This window comes from Scardinius erythrophthalmus (assembly GCF_964197995.2).
Source record: "Scardinius erythrophthalmus genome assembly, chromosome: 7".
Lineage (NCBI taxonomy): Eukaryota > Metazoa > Chordata > Actinopteri > Cypriniformes > Leuciscidae > Scardinius > Scardinius erythrophthalmus.
Window position 1 is genome coordinate 44,554,084 of NC_138227.1, and position 21,521 is coordinate 44,575,604.

Genomic DNA, 21,521 nt, shown 5'->3' on the forward strand with positions numbered 1-21,521 from the left:
ATATATGGGTGGGTGAATGGATGGATGGATGTATATATGGATGGGTGAATGGATGGATGGATGTATATATGGGTGGGTGAATGGATGGATGGATGGATGGATATATGGGTGGGTGAATGGATGGATGGATGGATATATGGTTAGGTGAATGGGTGGATGGATATATGGGTGGGTGGATGGATGGATGGATATATGGGTGGGTGGATGGATGGATGGATGGATATATGATGGATCATTGGATGGATGGATGGATATATGGTTAGGTGGATGGATGTATATATGGGTGGGTGAATGGATGGATAGATGGATGGATATATGGGTGGGTGAATGGATGGATGGATGTATATATGGATGGGTGAATGGATGGATGGATGTATATATGGGTGGGTGAATGGATGGATGGATGGATGGATATATGGGTGGGTGAATGGATGGATGGATGTATATATGGATGGGTGAATGGATGGATGGATGTATATATGGGTGGGTGAATGGATAGATGGATGGATGTATATATGGGTGGGTGAATGGATGTATATATGGGTGGGTGAATGGATGGATGGATGTATATATGGGTGGGTGAATGGATGGGTGAATGGATGTATATATGGGTGGGTGAATGGATGGGTGAATGGATGTATATATGGGTGGGTGAATGGATGTATATATGGGTGGGTAAATAGATGTATGGATAGATGATGGATCATTGGATTGATAGATGGGTGGGTGAATGTTTAATATCCGGCTGTGGATCTGGTCCAGTGTCTCAGTGAGTCTGTGATGATGTTTCTGGTTGTTCTGTTGCTGTAGATCAGTGTATTTCAGGCCTGGTCCAGGGACTCACAGCTCTCTCTAATCTCACACAGTTTCTATCAACGACTATCTGTGCAGATCAATCAGGATAAACAATATATTGGCCGACCTCTATGCAGTAGCACACTATTTAAATATAAATGTTTTTTGGTTTCAACAGCATCAGCCCAACAATAGCCACTTCCTCCAGCCCGGTTAACTGGGGCTCTTCACTCAGTTCCTGTGGAACACAAGCTACCATGTGCTCAGTCTGTGCACGTCAAAGGGGGTTTCTAGGGCGGTGCAAAAGACGGAGGTTATTGTACTTTTCGTCCACATCTTCATTTTGTTTTGCACATTTTGTTTTCTTTTTGGTGAATATTTAGGGGTCGCTCGAGCATCAAGTGTTTTTGTAAAATTTTCAATTGACTAAAATAGGCCTGGGATTATTTTATTTGCCGACAGCTATATCAGCTCCTGAGGCGGTCACGTGACTCTTCATTGGTGGCCTAGTCGTTCTTCACTGTAGCTGTTAGTCACGATACGCTTTGTTTGCAGCACAGATGTGGATCCTTGAAATACACCAGTCTGCTTCAGAGCTGGACTGTGTTTTATTTACATGAAGTAGAATGGATGTAGTTTTGTGGAGGCAGATCTTCATGAACCCCAGTGGAGACCCACTTCTGTTTGACGGGTTTGTTAGTCATGTCTCTGAGGACAGAGAGTGTGTGTCCATCAGCTTCAGCTCTTCTTCACTCCGGCCTCAGGAAAGCCCCGTCCATCAGAAGGCAGCGTTCACAAGCCGTACAGTGCACTTTCCCCTGCTGATATAATCATATTTCACATTTATGAGCACTTGAATCGCACATTTGGGCAGAGAGTGTGTTTTGCTCGATGTCTTAGTCAACATTTACAGGCTGGTACATACGCCAATCATCATCATCATCATCATCGTTTTAATAACTGAAAATGATTGCTGTATTGTAGTTCGCATACACTTTCCCTGGTTTTATTTAGTCACTATTTCTTGTCTACTGCTGAGTTTTGATTTTATATTGAGTTTTTATGCTAGTAGTGGAATGAGTTTTGATCATTCTGAGCTTTTGTATGAAGTGATGACCTTCACATTAAACTTTATATTTCTGTGAATAAAGCGACTGGCGAGACAGTCTGGGGAATGAAGAGAGATATTCTGTGTTCAGTGAACTTCACTTACTGTTCAAGAACACTAGATCAAACACTATGACTGAAGCATTAATCAACACACTCTTAAACACACTTCAGCGATCGTAAAGCGTTCAGGCCTGTGTTTCCTTCTCAAGCCACACATCTGTCAATAATGACTTATGATACACATGCTGAATAATGATGCTCATGTCAACTGGAAAGAATATGAGATATAATGTAGAGGCAAAATGCGTAATTTGAAGTTGTAAATGGCCACTTTTTATATGTAAAGGTTTTTAAAGTCCTTTAAAGTCCTTTAGTTTTATCCCTTAAAACTCATCTTTAATCAGCAAAATTACATATTTAAAAGTTTTTTCCTTGGAAAAAAATGTCTTCATGCCTTAAAGCTGCACTTTGTAATTTTTAGCGGCCGACAGGAAGTGATGTCGTCGTCTGAGACAGCAGAGAGTAGCCAGTTCAGCAGTGAGGTTTCTTTACTAAGATAAATGAAGAAATTAGGTGTACTTAATTATTCAGTAAAATGATATGTTGTTTCAAAAATTATTGTTACTTGTTCATCATTGTGTCAGTGTTTTATTCGCTGACTTTAGCTCGCGTCTTTGCACAAACAACATAGTGACGAAACGCGTTTGTCCATTCAGGGCTCCTGTAGAAACATGTCGATGTAAGCGGACCCGCGGTGTGTGTAGAGAGAAACGCCTCAGTCTAGGGTAATAAACACATAACGGTTCATTATGTAAGGGGTTTATACACCACTCAAAACATCGTTATGTATATGATACTGCATTCCTGTCAACAGATCCTCCTGAATATCACACACTGCACCTTTAAAATATCTTGACTGTAACTCGACACCCTTGCCTCATTTAGTATGCGTGGTTCCATGAATATGCAAATCAGCCCCGCCTCCACTCACTCACTCAGCTCAGAGATCCACTGGTTGACGATCACACGTTGATCTGATTGGTTACAAGGTAGTTTGTGACGTCAGAAACACCAGCGATTTCAAAGCGTGTTTCTGAGACTGTCTTTGGTTCACTGCAGTTTTAAGGAGGAAATACTCAGCAATGCTGTCGACTTATGAATTTACACATGGTTTGAGTTAAAGCACATTAAAAACACCACATAGGCTACAGTGATCTACAGTGCGACCATTTCAGTCACATTTAGGACTTTTTAATGATTATAAAGGGAGTTTGCAAATATAATATTGTTTTTATACAACAATTCATTAAACATGAAGTTAATGTTAAGTGACTTTCATTTTAGGAACAGTATTGTCAGATTTTGATCTATTTCGTCAACGAAAATAGTTCAAAACACAATCACAGCGCATCTCCAAGCAAACACTGGTGTTTAGTTCATGAAGTAATCTGTGTTTTCAAACGAATCTAGTGAGTCAATGACTCGTTCATCATGAACACAGTCGCTTGATTTGTTCCTGAATGAATCACCCGTTTGAACGAATCGCTTGAATGAATGATTCAGTGACTTGCCGCCCCCTACTGGCGGTTTTAGTTTCATTTCATTTATTTCAATAAGTTATATCTCATATTCAAAACCTTCCGTTTAACATTAATCTCATAATAACATTGTTATCATGAATTTAAATGCATTCTGCAGTGCAAAGATTAATTTTGTTGACATTTCATTGGTAAATACACTTGTTGTTTTAAAGGTTAAAAAGTCCTCCAGCAAGTAATTTTAAAGAGTCAAATATTGCCTTAATAATGGGAAGGTTCATTTCTGTATTTGACATAGACATTAAGAGCTTGATTCTCAACACAGGGGGACTATAAAGGTTTGAAAGCTGTTGCTCTCCTGATATATCGTGGCCGTTCTTTCATAAGTGTCTGTCAGTGTTAGATACGGTCGGTGTCGACTTCAGATGTGTCACTGTCTTATGGGACTGGCTATGATAGACATTTATTCCTGTTCATTAGTCGTATTCACTGCCTTTAATCTGGTCATAAACATGGGGGGGGGGGGGTGAGCAGACGTCACGTGACTGACGCGGATGAATACACACATCTGTAGCTGCAGACACACACATGTGTGTGATCATATGTTGAACATGGCAGACCAGCAGATTTGCTGCAATTACTGCATGTTAGTTTGACATCTGTCCGGATGAAGCTGCCAAACACACACACACACACACACACACACAAGAATGATCCATTTTGATGTCATGGTGACTTTAACTTGTCAAGTGCTTCCAGTCCATCATACTGGACATTATTATGAGCATAAACAGGTTTATTATTCTTGTTTTTAGCTCAATTATGCTAACAACTCGCACATTCACAGGACATGTGAATAACAATGTTCAATGCAGAACTGTTCCTCCAAAAGCAACATGAATATTAGATCCATTCCTGGAATTAAATAACCTACAGTCCGACAGAACAGACACAGAAACCCTTTCACTGATGGGAGAGTTCAGATCCATCTGTGCATCAGTCAGTCAGTGACACACACACACACACACACTCTCTCTCTCAGGAGGACCTCAGGCTCAGGAGAACAGCAGCTCCACAGATCAGCAGGAACGTCACCGTCACTTCCGTCACTTTCCCCTGTTTCCACTTCCGGAAGTTCTCCTCCTGCAGCTTCCGGCGGAGCTCTTCCCGGTGTCTCATCAGCTTCTCTCTCCGCAGCTGCTCGCCGTAATGCGCCTGATAGAACGCGTCGAAGTCGAAGTGCGCGTTGGCGGCGCGTCGAGGCCGCGGTGCGGACGCGTCAGAGGAGCTCGGTCTCCCGGCGCTCTGCACGGCGCTCTGCTCGAGTGTGCCGCGGTCGTAACGCCTGCGGAGGCTGCTGCTGCCGAGCACACTGTAGGCCTCCGCGACCCGCGCGAAGCTCCGCGCCGCCTCCTCGCTGCGCCCGAGGTTCCGGTCCGGGTGATGCAGGAACGACTGCTCGTAATAGGCGCTCTTGATCTGCGCTTGCGTGGCGTTCGGGGACACCTTCAGGATGTCGTAGTACGCGGTGCGGCTGCGGTGGAGCGGCGCGGAGGAGTCCGAGTCAGCGGCTGTGCCGTACGCGCGCGTCCCCCGTGACGCAGGATGATGATGATAATGATAGTAATGCGACCGTAGTGTTTTAAAAGCGCACAGTTTGTGAGCGCCACTCCTCACACAGCCGCTGACCTCCGCCATCACCACAGCAGCGCCAGACCTACTTCCGGGAAAACAATGAGAATATCAACCAATCAGAGACGGGATACACTGAACACGGCGTACTATTGGCTAAAGACATCTTCTTCTTCTTGAATGCAGAGATCGCAGGCGCGTCGCCGCCTCCTGCTGGTATACCTGTGTTCTGGCAAACCATTTTCACATTTAGACTTCTTTATATAATTTTTCTTGTTGACTATTGAGCTATAAATTGTTTATTTTCTGAAAGTTTGTCTGTTTTGTATCTTCTGTTTGTTAAAATGTGCAATAAAAACCCTTTTCAGATATTGCTTCATTCATCATGTGAACTCTTTTGTAAAATATTTCATTTCAAACATTCAAAAATCAAACATTTCCTTTCATTATTATACTTTAGATATCATTATAATGTGCTCTACGGTTTCTTTCTTTTTTCCTTTTCTTTTTTTCTTTGGGAAAATATTGACACACTTATTATAGATCATATCCAACAAAGATATATCCATAACTTTTAAAAACATTATTTTTTGGATACTTTGATTCTGACCTTATAAAAATAATGCTTGTGTTGGTATAAATTTGACTTATCTTCTTTGCAAATTTCATATCTATAAATGTAAGTTTACCAACAAACCAGTTTTTGTGTGTGTTTTTGAAAGAGTTTAAAATGTATCTTAATACAATGACATCTTCAGTAAATAAGAAAGCAAGTAGAAAGTCTTTAATTCGTACAATGTAACTGATGTATAGATTAATATGTTACCCTCGTAATATGGTACGTAATATTAATAGGGTGCCCTCTTCTTTCATTAGTTTTGTTTTTAGTTTTCAGCTCTTTAACTCGTCTTTTCTCATGTGTATGTACACCTGTGTATCTTTTCTAATGACATTGTACATATTATTAATGCATTTTGTATATTGTTGTATATCATAAATGTCATTTAGTATGTTTTGCACGAAAAAATAAAGTAAAATAAATGGGCAGGGCTCGGTTGTTGTCTCTAATTTTTCAGTTAAGTCAGGTCTAAATAACAATTCTCCACTTTTAGCGCTCGACTGTAATATAGTTCATCTTTGTCATAATTTCGATGCGCGGTCACGTCGCAACCGTTACTTTTCTCAGCGCGTTTCAGATCGGACAAATCACAGTCGACTGCGATTACTAGTTGATTATTTGTATTCTTTCACTTAGAGGCTGACGCGTAAGATCTTCGTTTGTATATCATATACCAATTCTTAACAGTAAAATATTATATTGGTATAGTATAGAGAGTTCATCGTGATATTTGATGTATTATAACGCGCTGTTTCTGTCGCCTGGAGATGACGTCATCAACGCTCGCCAGACTCTGCTGTTCCCCACATGTGTTGTTAGAGTAGTGTTGTGATCTGAAGTCGCTGCTTACAGGTTTATTTTCAGTCGGTATCATCATGTCTTGCCGTAGACCTGAGCACATGGCTCCTCCAGAGGTGGTGAGTGAACTTAACTTACTCTAGTGCTGAGATGTGCTATTATTATTGAACATGTACACAACAAACACTACACAAAACCTGTCTTTTAATATCTGCGATACTGACACACTCGTTATGAGTTATTATTCTGTATTTCCGCCATAGTTGCTGTACATATTTCAGTCATTTCTATGTTCTGTTGAATTGCTAAATGGTCCAAATACTTCATCATAACAGTGGTCAGTTATTGAATCTGTAAAGGAACAGGAGTCAGGTTGGGCTTTTAATTAGGCTAATGATCTTGGCATTCAGTGAATATCTGAAGACATTTGAGCAGTTCTGCAGAATAAATGAGACGTTTTCTTTTTTAAACTTTAGCATTTTTAAAAGTTCATTCAGGATAAGCCTTTCAGTGATGGATTTTGTTGATATTGACAGCGTCGTATTATTCAATTAAATATAGGAGTTCTTACTGAAGCGTTTTGAGCAGCACAGAACAGAGGTTTGATCCAGATCTAATCCAGATTACGTGATCTAATCCTAGTTTAGTTTTCTTTTGATTAACCCATTTTCAGGGTTGAACCCAATCCGAGAACTGAATCAGATCCCTGTGGAACAGCCGGGCCCTGAAGATCAGTGTAAGGGGGCAGATATCGGCCCTTAATGATGGAGAAGTCATGCAGTGAACTGACCAGTGCACAGTCAGCTGACCACGACCGGCCGAAGCCATTATTAGCAAACCCCAGAACACAGACACTGACCTTGAGTGACCCCGGGTCACTGGATCAATGGATCAACCCTTAAACCCTTACAAGGGATCATCGAGGCTGTGTGTGTGTGAAGGAGCCAGCTGGCCGATCAGATTTTACAAAACAACACATTAATAACTTAAAGGGATGGCTCGGAGTAAAATCAGCCTAGGGTCCTTTTCACCATGACCTCAAGTCAAACCCATGACCTCAAGTCAAACCCCCCCCAGAAGCCTTTCTCCCCTTGATCGAACATTATTAAAGTCAGAGCTTATTTAGAGAGATCAGCCGGATGGTTTAGTGCAGCGCTAATGGATCCTATGATGTATCTGGTAAATTACCGCACTAATAATGCCCAGAATGGTCCAAACTTCTACAGTAGCGCAAATAGATTCTGTACTCATAAAACGAGGCATTGGAAAGTTTGTAAGTACATCAGGAGTTTATTTAAATACATTTACATTTAGTCATTTAGCAGATGCTTTTGTCCAAAGCGACTTACAAATTAGGACCAAATTAAGCGAGTCGTCATGAAGAGGCGAAATCAACGCAAGAAGTGCTCAAATAGGAAGTGCAGGCATTGCTCAGAGTAGCATAAGCCAGACAAGGGAGGATTAAGGGGAAAGAGAATAATATATATATATTTTTTTAATGAGATTAAGTGCTCACGGAAGAGATGAGTTTTCCTGACGGCTAATGCTACCGCTAACCTGGACACCGACGTCACTTCTGTGGTTTGGGAAAAGCCCGTAAAAGTCCCCAAAAAGCGATGAATTTTTATTTTTTTGTGTTGAAAAAAACTTAGTGTTCACTAATAATTGTTATAAACTGGCACTACCAACAGAATATTAGTGCACTCCTGGAACTGGGCGTCGTTACACTTCATCCTTATGCGTCGCTTTCTGCAGGACTTTTACAGGCTTTTCCCAAATCACAGAAGTGACGTCGGCGTCCGGGTTAGCGGTAGCATGAGCCGTCAGGAAAGTGTTATTTAAATAAACTCCTGATGTACTTACAAACTTTCCAATGCCTCGTTTTATGAGTATATAATCTATTTGTTCTACTGTAGAAGTTTGGTCCATTCTGGGCATTATTAGTGCGGTAACATCCAGTCATAAATGTAGGCATGCTGAAAGAAAATAACATTAATCAAACATTACTCATAGTGTGTGTGTGGCTGTCCTGTATGTGCTGGTGTGTATCATTTATACAAATGCTTGTCGTTGTTTTCACGTTTACAGTATTATAATGAAGAGGAGGCCAAGAAATACTCCCAGAAGTGAGTAGAGATGCGGATTCATCAACAGCTTTATTCACTCTCTGCACAGTTATAAGCATTATTTCTGCATGATATATTTTATTTTTGTGTCCATATTTAACTAATTAATTGCTTTCTGTGTGTGTGTGTGTGTGTGTGTGTGTGTGTGTGTGTGTGTGTGTGTGTGTGTGTGTGTGTGTGTGTGTGTGTGTGTGTCGGCAGCTCCCGGATAATGGAGATCCAGACTCAGATGTCGGAGCGAGCGGTGGAGTTGCTCAGTCTGCCGGAGGATCAGGCCTGTTATCTGCTGGATGTGGGGTAATGCACACACACACACACACACTTCTGCTGGATGTGGGGTAATGCACACACACACTTCTGCTGGATGTGGGGTAATGCACACACACACACACACACTTCTGCTGGATGTGGGGTAATGCACACACACACACACTTCTGCTGGATGTGGGGTAATGCACACACACACACTTCTGCTGGATGTGGGGTAATGCACACACACACTTCTGCTGGATGTGGGGTAATGCACACACACACTTCTGCTGGATGTGGGGTAATGCACACACACACACTTCTGCTGGATGTGGGGTAATGCACACACACACACTTCTGCTGGATGTGGGGTAATGCACACACACACACTTCTGCTGGATGTGGGGTAATGCACACACACACTTCTGTTTCAGTAAAGAAGAAATATGGATTTATTTCACATTCTGCCCAATGTTGTCGCACATCGAGGGCTATGAAGACAGATCTAGTGAATGTAATGCTATATATGTGCAAAAAGGAGTTAAAATCACATTACTTTCTATCATTGTAACATTTACAATCTAAAAACAAAAACACTGATTTTATTTATCATTCTATCATCTATAACTCACTAAACTAATGCTGAAAATAATTGAAAACAAGAGCGCTTCGTGGCCGTCAGCACCACGAGTCCTCCGCTGTGTCCTCCGCTAGTTTTAACTGCCGTTATCCGGTTAATGACGCAGTGTAGAAGTGTCCGCTCTCTGAAGGGAACAGCTCACTCTCAGACACACACACACACACACACACATCTGTCAGGGCCGCTTCAGACATGTGAACAGTAGTGACTGAAGCCCTGAATAAAGCTTAAATAAAGTCTCGTGTTTAGGACAGACTGGATGAGGCAGCATCTGTGTCCTCCGCTAGTGTTCAGATCCGCTCGGATCACACTACCGAATCATGAGATTAACTGTGTTCTCATTCCATACTGTCTATGAAACATTTATCGATGTATCATTCAAACTCTACATTCCGCCCAGCCCTAGTGTTACACTGTTGTCACTGTTACTACACTGTTGTTACACTGTTGTTACTGTTACTACACTGTTACTACACTGTTACTACACTGTTGTTACTGTTACTACACTGTTACTACACTGTTACTACACTGTTGTTACTGTTACTACACTGTTACTACATTGTTACTACACTGTTACTACACTGGTATTACACCGTTTTTACACTGTTGTTACTGTTATTACACTGTTACTACACTGTTACTACGCTGTTTTTACACTGTTTTTACACCGTTTTTACACTGTTACTGTTATTACACTGTTACTACACTGGTATTACACCGTTTTTACACTGTTGTTACTGTTACTACACTGTTACTACACTGTTACTACACTGTTACTACACTGTTACTACACTGTTACTACACTGTTTTTAACACCGTTTTTATACTGTTACTGTTATTACACTGTTACTACACTGGTATTACACTGTTACTACACTGTTGTTACACCGTTTTTACACTGTTGTCACTGTTACTACACTGTTTTTACGCCGTTTTTATACTGTTACAGTTACTACACTGTTACTACACTGTTTTTACACTGTTACTGTTACTACACTGTTTTTACACTGTTACTGTAACTACACTGTTACTACACTGTTTTCACACTGTTACTGTTACTACACTGTTACTACACTGTTTTTACACCGTTTTTACACTTTTTATACTGTTACAGTTACTACAGTTACTACACTGTTTTTACACTGTTACTGTTACTACACTGTTTTTACACCGTTTTTACACTTTTTATACTGTTACAGTTACTACAGTTACTACACTGTTTTTACACTGTTACTGTTACTTCACTGTTACTACACTGTTACTACACTGTTTTTACACCGTTTTTACACTTTTTATACTGTTACAGTTACTACAGTTACTACACTGTTTTTACACTGTTACTGTTACTACACTGTTACTACACTGTTTTTACACTGTTACTGTTACTACACTGTTACTACACCGTTTTTACACTGTTTTTATACTGTTACTGTTATTACACTGTTACTACACTGTTTTTACACTGTTACTGTTACTACACTGTTTTTACACTGTTACTGTTACTACACTGTTACTACACTGTTTTTACACCGTTTTTACACTGTTTTTATACTGTTACTGTTATTACACTGTTACTACACTGGTATTACACCGTTTTTACACTGTTGTCACTGTTACTACACCGTTTTTACACTGTTACTACACTGTTACTACACTGTTACTACACTGTTACTACACTGTTACTACACTGTTACTACACTGTTTTTACACCGTTTTTATACTGTTACTGTTATTACACTGTTACTACACTGGTATTACACTGTTACTACACTGCTTTTACACCGTTTTTACACCATTTTTATACTGTTACAGTTACTACACTGTTACTACACTGTTTTTACACTGTTACTGTTACTACACTGTTACTACACTGTTTTTACACCGTTTTTACACTGTTACTGTTACTACACTTACTACACTGTTTTTACACCGTTTTTACACTGTTGTTACTGTTACTACAATTACTACACTGTTACTACACTGTTTTTACACCGTTTTAACACTGTTGTTACTGTTACTACACTGTTTTTACACTGTTTTTACACTGTTTTTACTGTTACTACACTGTTACTACACTGTTTTTACACTGTTGTTACTGTTTCTACACTGTTACTACACTGTTTTTACACTGTTGTTACTGTTTCTACACTGTTTCTACACTGTTACTACACTGTTGTTACACTGGTACTACACTGTTGTTACACTGGTGTTACACTGGTGTTATACACTGGTACTACACTGGTACTACACTGGTACTACACTGTTGTTACACTGTTGTTACACTGTTGCTACACTGTTGCTACACTGGTTTTATACTGGTTTTACACTGGTATTACACTGTCGTTACACTGGTCTTACACTGGTATTACACTGTTGTTACACTGGTCTTACACTGGTACTACACTGGTCTTACACTAGTACTACACTGGTCTTACACTGGTCTTAAACTGGTATTACACTGTTTTTACACTGGTATCAGCTTATTGATCTGGTTTCTCCTGCTTGACCCGTCAGCTGTGGATCTGGACTCAGTGGAGATCATTTATCTGAGGTCGGACACTACTGGGTTGGTGTGGACATCAGCACAGCCATGCTGGGTGAATATACTCACACACACACATACTCACACACACACACATACTCACACACACACACTCACTCACTCACTCACACACACACATCTTCTCATTATTGCATCAAATTCATATTGATATCTTACATCTGTAATTCTCAAAGCGATTGCATCAGTGTTAGAGTGTGTGTGTGTGTGTGTGTGTGTGTGTGTGTGTGTGTGTGTGTGTGTGTGTGTGCAGACGTGGCGCTGCGGCGGGAGGTGGAGGGGGATCTGGTGCTGGCAGACATGGGTCAGGGGATGCCCTTCAGACCGGGCACGTTCGACGGTTGTGTGAGGTATGAGCTCGTGGAGAGCTGTGTGTGTGTGAGGTATGAGCTCGTGGAGAGGTGTGTGTGTGTGAGGTATGAGCTTGTGAAGAGCTGTGTGTGTGTGTGAGGTATGAGCTCGTGGAGAGGTGTGTGTGTGTGTGTGTGTGTGTGTGAGGTATGAGCTCGTGGAGAGGTGTGTGTGTGTGAGGTATGAGCTCGTGGAGAGGTGTGTGTGTGTGTGTGAGGTATGAGCTCGTGGAGAGGTGTGTGTATGTGTGTGAGGTATGAGCTCGTGGAGAGGTGTGTGTGTGTGAGGTATGAGCTCGTGGAGAGGTGTGTGTGTGAGGTTTGAGCTCGTGGAGAGGTGTGTGTGTGTGTGTGTGTGAGGTATGAGCTCGTGGAGAGGTGTGTTTGTGAGGTATGAGCTTGTGGAGAGCTGTGTGTGTGTGAGAGGTATGAGCTCGTGGAGAGGTGTGTGTGTGATTTATGAGCTCGTGGAGAGGTGTGTGTGTGTGTGTGTGTGTGTGTGTGTGTGTGTGTGTGTGTGAGGTGTGAGTTGTGTGAGGTATGAGCTCGTGAAGAGGTGTGTGTGTGTGTGTGTGTGTGTGTGTGTGTGTGTGTGTGTGTGTGTGTGTGTGTGTGTGTGTGTGTGTGAGAGCAGCTTGGAGTCACATGATGAGTGTGTGTGTGTGTGTTGCGTCAGTATTTCAGCGCTGCAGTGGCTGTGTAACGCAGATAAGAAAACACACAGTCCTCCGAAGAGACTGTACCGCTTCTTCAGCTCGCTCTACTCCACACTGGTGAGTCTGACATCACTGACACACAGCAGGAACTCACTGATGATGATGAGGAGGATGAGGATGATGAGGATGATGATGAGGATGATAATGATGATGATGAGGATGAGGATGATGATGATGATGATGAGGATGAGGATGATGAGGATGATGATGAGGATGATGATGCTGAGGATGATGTTGCTGAGGAGGATGATGAGGATGATGATGCTGATGATGAGGATGATGAGGATGATGATGATGAGGATGTTTATGAGGAGGATGAGGATGAGGAGGATGAGGATGAGGAGGATGAGGATGAGGATGAGGATGATGATAATGAGGATGATGATGCTGAGGATGATGATGAGGAGGATGATGAGGAGGAGGATGATGAGGATGATGATGAGGATGATGATGATGATGAGGAGGATGATGAGGAGGATGATGAGGAGGATGGGGAGGATGATGATATGATGAGGATGAGGAGGATGATGATGATGAGGATGATGATGGTGAGGATGATGCTGATGATGAGGATGATGATGATGAGGAGGATGATGATGATGAGGAGGATGGGGATGATGAGGATGATGATATGAGGATGAGGATGATGATGATGATGATGATGATGAGGATGATGATGATAATGAGGATGTTGATGAGGAGGATGATGAGGATGATGATGATGATGAGGATGATGATGATGAGGATGATGATGAGGATGTTGATGATGATGAGGATGAGTATGGTGAGGATGAGGATGATGAGGATGATGATGATGGTGAGGATGATGAGGATGATGATATGATGAGGATGAGGATGATGAGGAGGATGATGATGATGAGGATGATGATGGTGAGGATGATGATGCTGCTGATGATGAGGATGATGATGAGGAGGATGATGATGATGAGGAGGATGGGGATGATGAGGATGATGATGAGGATGATGATGATAATGAGGATGTTGATGAGGAGGATGATGAGGATGATGATGATGAGGATGATGATGATGATGATGATGATGATGATGATGAGGATGATGAGGATGAGGATGATGATGATGAGGATGATGATGAGGATGTTGATGAGGAGGATGATGAGGATGATGAGGATGATGATGAGGATGAGGATGGTGAGGATGATGATGGTGAGGATGATGAGGATGATGAGGATGATGGTGATGATGATGATGATGATGAGGATGGATGAGGATGATGATGAGGATGAGGATGAGGAGTTGATGATGATGATGCTGATGATGATGAGGATGATGATGATGGTGAGGATGATGATGAGGATGATGAGGATGAGGAGTTGATGATGATGATGATGATGATGATGATGCTGAGGATGATGATGATGATGAGGATGATGATGATGATGATGATGTTGTTGTCGTTATAGGCGAGAGGAGCGCGCGCCGTCTTCCAGATTTACCCTGAGAACTCCGAGCAGGTTCGGCATCTCAGCGCTCTTATTACTCCTGCTTTCTCTCTTTGCTCTAAGCCTGCTGGATTCACTGTCAGTAACTGCAGATCTGGACTCTTCCTCTAAACTGATCAAACTATTAAAGTCCCCCTGTAGTCAATCACTTTATCCCTTAAAGCTCATCTTTGATCACCAAAATTACATATTTAAAAAATTCCCTGTGTCTTCAAAATATCTTGAGACTGTAACTTGACACTCTTGCCTCATTTAGTATGCGCGTCTATGAATATGCAAATGAGCCCCGCCTCCACTCACTCACTCAGCTCAGAGATCCACTGGTTGACGATCACACGTTGATCTGATTGGTTATAAGGTAGTTTGTGACGTCAGAAACACCAGCGATTTCAAAGCATGTTTTTGAGACTGTCTTTGGTTCACTGCAGTTTTAAGGAGGAAATACTCAGCAATGCTGTCGACTTATGAATTTACACATGGATTGAGTTAAAGCAGATTAAAAACACCACATACACACATAAACAACATTAAAAGCTTGGGGGACTTTAACAAAGCTTTATCTCTTAGTCTGGTCTGTAACATTTCCCCATCTTTTCTTTTTCACCCTTTCTTCTACTCTGGAAAAACACAAACCTAATGTAAATGATGATGTGTTATGATTATGATGTGTATGTGTAATAGTTGTGTGTGTTTCCTCTCAGCTGGAGCTGGTAACGGCTCAGGCCATGAAAGCCGGATTCACAGGCGGTTTGGTCGTGGACTATCCCAACAGCAGCAAAGCCAAAAAGTACAACTTCACCTTTATATATGATATTTCCATCATCACTGATCAGAACACAGATTTAACAGGAGTGTGTTTCGTGTGTCATGTAGTGTGTGTGTGTGACTCTGATGATCTTTGTGTCCATAGATTCTTCCTGTGTTTATTTGCTGGTGTATCAGGTGTTTTACCCAAGGTGTGTGCAGCCTCAGTATGAACACACACACACACACACACACACACACACACACACACACACACACACACACACACACACACACACACACACACACACAGACTCTCTCTCTAACTCTCTCTCGCTCTCTCGCTCTCTCTCACACACACACACACACACACACACACACACACACACACACACACACACACAGGTGTTGATGAGCTTGTCTGTGCTCTCCAGGGTTTAGAGTCGGAGGCGACTGGCAGGAGTGTGTCGAGTCAGGCTCAGTTTACGGCACAGAGGTAACACACACATCTCTGAACATACATGATGATTTATGAGGCCATATTACACACACACACATCAGAGGCTCTCAGACGCTTCCCTTCTGGAACATGATGCAAAACAATCTCAGACTTCCAATGAAATCCCTAATTATGAATAATATATATCATGTGGGATTTAACATTATATTCATTTTGTGTGCTATTTATTATTGTAATTATAATTTTTTCATCAATTTATACTTTTTCATCTTTAATTGTGATTTTTTTTTTTCTTTACTGATTTGAATCCGATAACTGAAATCTGCGTATCAGTCTTTTGTTTAGAAAGCAGAAAGATATTCTGGAAATAAATAATATTTACAATATAATCTTTTATTTTCAAAACTAGTATAGTATGAACGGCTCCAGCTCAGAGCAGCGGCCTCAGGACGATATGTGACAGTTGAGCCTAATAATTCATAACACGAAGAGAAGAAATATTGTGTTTATTGCATCTCTCCAACACTGAAGCATTTCCATCAGAGCTTTAAATCCCAGTTACCGTGTGTGTGTGACTCAAGCGGCAGCCTCCGTCTCTCTCTTGAATCCGACACTGAAGAGACTTAAACTGCAGTTCATCCACTGGCTCCAAAAGAGAGTCAATCCCATAGAGCCCCATGTTAAAATGCCCAACTTTACAGTATTAAGCCTTAAAGTTCTGCATAATTAAGGGCGTGGCCACTTGAGTGACAGGTGGATTGCCGCTGATGTCACTGTTAGCGTCACCTCACCTCAGCTAATCCGCCTCTGTGACCATTTTCGGTTATCCGGGAGTGACGTGCTGGCAACGGCCGGCTTTGGGCTTCAAAAAGGCTCTTCAGAAACACTACGGGTGACGTCACGCACACTACGGCCATATTTTTTTACAGTCTATGATGTTGTAACACGTCATTCGCAGAGATTCATTCAGTCCTCCAGTGCTCTGATCTGACAGACATGAGCCAGTGGTTTCACGTGTTTCTGTTCAGTGCCGTTATTAACAGGTTATAACTTCATGACTATCAGGGTTAAGTTTTCAGTCTTTAAGCGTGTGAGAACCGCAGTACACATTCACTGTATTCCTGAAACGTCATGTATGTTCCTCACCATCTGCTCTCTCTCATCAAAGGTCCCGTTTCAAAAACATGAAAGGAAAGTCCGTGAAGAAGAGTAAGGACTGGGTCGTGGAGAAGAAGGAAAGGCGGCGCCGGCAGGGGAAGTATGTTTCAGCTTCTGTTATCTTAAACACGCGTCGCTGTTTCAGCCGTGAGCAGTGAGAACCGCTCTTCACCGGCGACATTCACCGCCGCACTGAATACATCGGCTCTTACCTGCTGTTTCTTCAGTGGTGATAGAGACAAGTCTTTAAGGATTTGGACACTGGTCTTTAATGAAAGACTGAGACACTGCAAATCCTTTGAGAAAATGAAGGCACTAAATGAGAATGAATTTTGAGGAAGTGCTGATTGATTTTAGCGGTTGTTACTCATCTGATTTGTTGGATGTTCAGCTGTGGTGAGTGTTGTGTTGTGTTGTTCTTCTCTCAGGGATGTCAGAGCCGACACTAAATACACCGGGCGTCACAGGAGACCTCACTTCTGACCCTCAGCGGCTTCATATGAGCGGCGGCACCGGATCCAGTCACACTGACCAATCAGAGCAAACCAGAACTATGTGCTTTGAGGAAATACATCGCAAAACAAGAGAAGAGCCATGTGGAGACAATTCATGGACTCATACGATCACTATCTGGATTATGTCTGAATTTACAGAAGCTTTAATAAACCAGATTTCATCTTCTCAATTGTTGATTCCTTAATAAATGTGCATGGACACCATTGTGGTGCACTTTTAGCATGAACCTGGAGCTGTGCGTTATCTCCAGCAAATATTGATCAAAAACAGCTCACACTTCACTATTAAAACACTGTCACTGAGAAAATGAAAGAGATTTGGGATTGATTTGATGTGGGCCTCGTTTATAAGATGTTGCCCCATGTGAAGATGATATCGGGAGCAGAGCTGGGGTGGTTTAGTCAGGAGGATATCTGGGATGATGGAAGCTGTACGTCCCACGGCTGTCGAGCTGTTGCAGGATGAGGACAGTCCCATGTTGACTGCATCACACACACACACACACACACACCTGTTAGCTCGATAAGACACTGCAGGGGTCCAGTGATGTCCCTCAGGTGGGCCAGCACCAGTCTCTCAGTGGCTTAACCACAGAAATAAGGGAGCTGGTCTGAAGTCATTGAGTCCTGCGATTTTGGGTTTCTTTGGGATGGGGATGATGGTGGAGCGTTAGAAGCAGGAAGGGACTTCACCAATCAATTTGGGGCTAATGGTTGCGTTGTGTGTTTGTCCACTTTTATTACTTATATAAGTTTTCAAAAGCTATGAAACACATCTTTGGTGAGACCATTTCACCATAAAACCGTAACAGTAAACCTCAAGTTCATCTAGTAAGTGACATTTCTCGTCTTCAGGTTCTCCTTTGGGACACCCCTCTCTCTCTCAAATAAAGTCCTTCTTGGGAATTGGTAAATTTATGATGGGAATTTCAAAGATGTCAGCGTGCACATAATCCATGATACATACCAGTAACACTCACAAGGCTCAAGACTTCCTCGCGATCATGTGTAATTTGCGGGTGGGACATTTGTTGCCGATATTGTCGCCACCACTTATTGAAACATCTCGTGGGACAGATGTACTTACTACAAATGTTACATCTCCAGTTGACTAGCTGAATATTCATTTCATTTGTTTAATAAGAGGCTATCTGGAGTGTGTTTTTTTTGTTTGTTTTTTTAATCATGCTGTTCGCTGCCACTGTTATGTACAGTCTTCACATGCACAGCTTGCTTAACACTGTTGCAGAGACTCTAATCGTAGTGAAATCACAAAACAAAATGCACACAAACGTGTCCCTGCTCTTGATATACAATCACTGATGAACATCTTTGTTTTAATGAGGAAAAAAAAAAAACACGAGGGCAAATTAGAACCCAGAATCTCTGACACACTTAACAAAAGTTATTTCACTGGCCTGAGAATCTCAGGACTAATTATGTCTCAGGACTAGTGTTTTTAATATGCTTTAACTCAAACCATGTGTAAATTCATAAGTCGACACCATTGCTGAGTATTTTCTCCTTAAAACTGCAGTGAACCAAAGACAGTCAAATTTCAAATTAATAAAGCTGATGTACGTAGTTGTTTTGGTCAGGTTAAGGTTGGGAAAAGTCCAGGCCCTGATCATATTGGTGGTAGGCTGTTGAGGAACTGTGCAGAGCAGCTTTCAGGGATTTATTCATTTATTTTCAATGAATCATTACAACTTTCTAAAGTCCCTCGTCTACGGAAAGATGCCATTGTGGTGCCAATTGCGAAAAAAAGAAATTCTCCTTCTCTTAAAGATTATAGGCCTGTTGCATTAACCTCTTTGGTTATGAAATCCTTTGAAAAAATAATAAGGAAGGAGATTTTAGCCTCAACACAGTCAGCACTTGACCCTATGCAGTTTGCATATAGATCTGGTAGAGGAGTTGATGACGCCACTTGTACCCTACTGAATATGATTTTAAGACATTTGGAAGGAAAAAAGAATCAAGTACGGTTGCTATTCATTGATTTTTCTTCTACTTTCAATTGTGTTCAGCCTTTTATCTTGGCAAAGAAATTGATTGATAATGTTCATTTAGATTTAAATATTGTTCGTTGGTTGGTGGATTTTTAACCAATAGATCCCAAAGAGTACGTGTCAATGGAGTGTTGTCGAATGTATTATTGTCTTCTACAGGCACCCCACAGGGTTGCGTTTTGTCCCCTCTTTTGTTTTCTTTATATACTGATGATTGTCGTAGTATTTTTAATGGGAGACACATTGTTAAATTTGCGGATGACTCTGTGATTGTGTCTCTTCTTAATGAGTTTGAATCAGATTCTGGTCCAGTGACAGATCATTTTATCCAATGGTGTGATGCTTCATTTTTAAATATTAATGCTTCGAAAACAAAAGAGATGTTCATTGATTTCTGTAAGAAGAGCTCTGTACCTGTGTTGCCTTCTGTCATAAAGGGACATCAGGTAGAAGTGGTTACCCAGTACAAATATTTAGGGACTGTAATTGATGATAAACTACAATTTGAGGCAAACACTGATATCATTACAGGAAAGGCTCTTGTTTTTTTGTTTTTTTTCTAAGGAAACTTCAATCTTTCAACATGGATGTTTCTTTCCTGAAAATGTTTTATACCTGTTTTATCGAAGCTGTTTTAAGTTTTTCTATTATTTGTTGGTATGGTAATCTTAATGTCAAGAATAGGAGGAAGTTGACAAGCATAGTTATAATGTGCAGTAAGATAGTGGGGATCGAATTAAGGACTATTACACAAATTTATGAGCATAGGACGATTAGGAAGGGCCAGTTAGTCCTTTCCGATGTCACTCATCCATTGTGTATTGATCTTCAATTACTTCCTTCAGGACGGAGATTTAAAATCCCCTTGTGTAAATCGAATAGATATAGAAATTCTTTTATACCTGCTGCAATTAGGTTTTTAAATGATTTATTGTAAGTTGTGTGTTGTGTTGTTATATGTGTATGTGTATACTGCTGTCTAAGAATTGCCCTTGAGGACAATAAAGTTTAATCAATCAAGTCTCAAAAACATGCTTTGAAATCGCTGGTGTTTCTGACGTCACAAACTACCTTGTAACCAATCAGATCAACGTGTGATCGTCAACCAGTGGATCTCTGAGCTGAGTGAGTGAGTGGAGGCGGGGCTCATTTGCATATTCATAGAACCGCGCATATTAAATGAGGCAAGGGTGTCGAGTTACATTCAAGATATTTTAAGGCATGAAGATTTTTTTTTTCAAGGAAATTATTGACTACAGAGAGACTTTAAATGTTGTAATGTACTTCAAAGAATATCATAGCTTAAGCAGGAAATGTTCTGTAAATGTTCAGTTTAACTAGTTTAACTAAAGTGATTAAACTATTGCACATGTGTGTGTAGATCACAGTTGGCAGTAGTCTGATAAATCTCTCTGAGGGCAGAAGAAGCGAAACACGGTAAAAATCAAACACTGACCCCAAACCAGACCACCTTCCCTCCATCCTTCTTTCTGCAACTAAAAACAGAAAACTTTTTGTCCGTTCATTTACATGTCAGCAGTGTTCTGGGGGGCCTGAAAACACAAACTTAAGAAAGTGGTTTGGATTTTTAATTGGGTTGGTACACATTTTGTGTAGGACTACCGTAGATGAAAAACATTTGCTTAAGAAAATACTAGTTAATGTGGTTTATTGTGATACTTGATCCTTTGTATAGAGTTCCTTTGCTTAGTTTGTCTTTGTTTATTTGGCTGTCATAGTTTCTGATTTGATTTCCCTCGTTACTGATTATGTTTACCTGTGTCTTGTTTGTCATACTTGTCTCCTCACCTTGTTGGACCACACCATGACAGCAACAAGCTTGTGACCAAACTACTTTTCCTGTCATTCTCTTGTAAGGAATTGACTTAGCTCAAATGATTATAGGGAATCAAAATTATGAATCGGGTTGATTCATCTATATTCTTACAATATTAATAAATTATTGAAGCTGAAATTTAGACTTATTCGTATACATCAATGTTCAATTACAATGAATT

General features: G+C 41.1%; 2 protein-coding genes across 2 annotated transcripts; one reads left to right on the plus strand and one right to left on the minus strand.

The window, feature by feature from the left end:
• Positions 1–255: 255 nt before the first annotated feature.
• dnajc30b (DnaJ (Hsp40) homolog, subfamily C, member 30b) lies at positions 256–6,119 on the minus strand. Its single transcript, XM_081371194.1, has one exon. The coding sequence runs from the start codon at positions 5,139–5,141 to the stop codon at positions 4,482–4,484; it is 660 nt and encodes a 219-aa protein (XP_081227320.1). The 5' UTR covers positions 5,142–6,119; the 3' UTR covers positions 256–4,481.
• A 187-nt stretch (positions 6,120–6,306) lies between these two features.
• On the plus strand, positions 6,307–17,657 carry bud23 (BUD23 rRNA methyltransferase and ribosome maturation factor). Its single transcript, XM_081371192.1, has 12 exons — positions 6,307–6,611; positions 8,581–8,618; positions 8,820–8,915; positions 12,022–12,104; positions 12,321–12,417; positions 13,094–13,190; positions 14,576–14,626; positions 15,316–15,401; positions 15,525–15,570; positions 15,793–15,854; positions 16,987–17,076; positions 17,405–17,657. The coding sequence occupies exons 1-12, from the start codon at positions 6,570–6,572 to the stop codon at positions 17,457–17,459; spliced, it is 843 nt and encodes a 280-aa protein (XP_081227318.1). The 5' UTR covers positions 6,307–6,569; the 3' UTR covers positions 17,460–17,657.
• Positions 17,658–21,521: the final 3,864 nt, after the last annotated feature.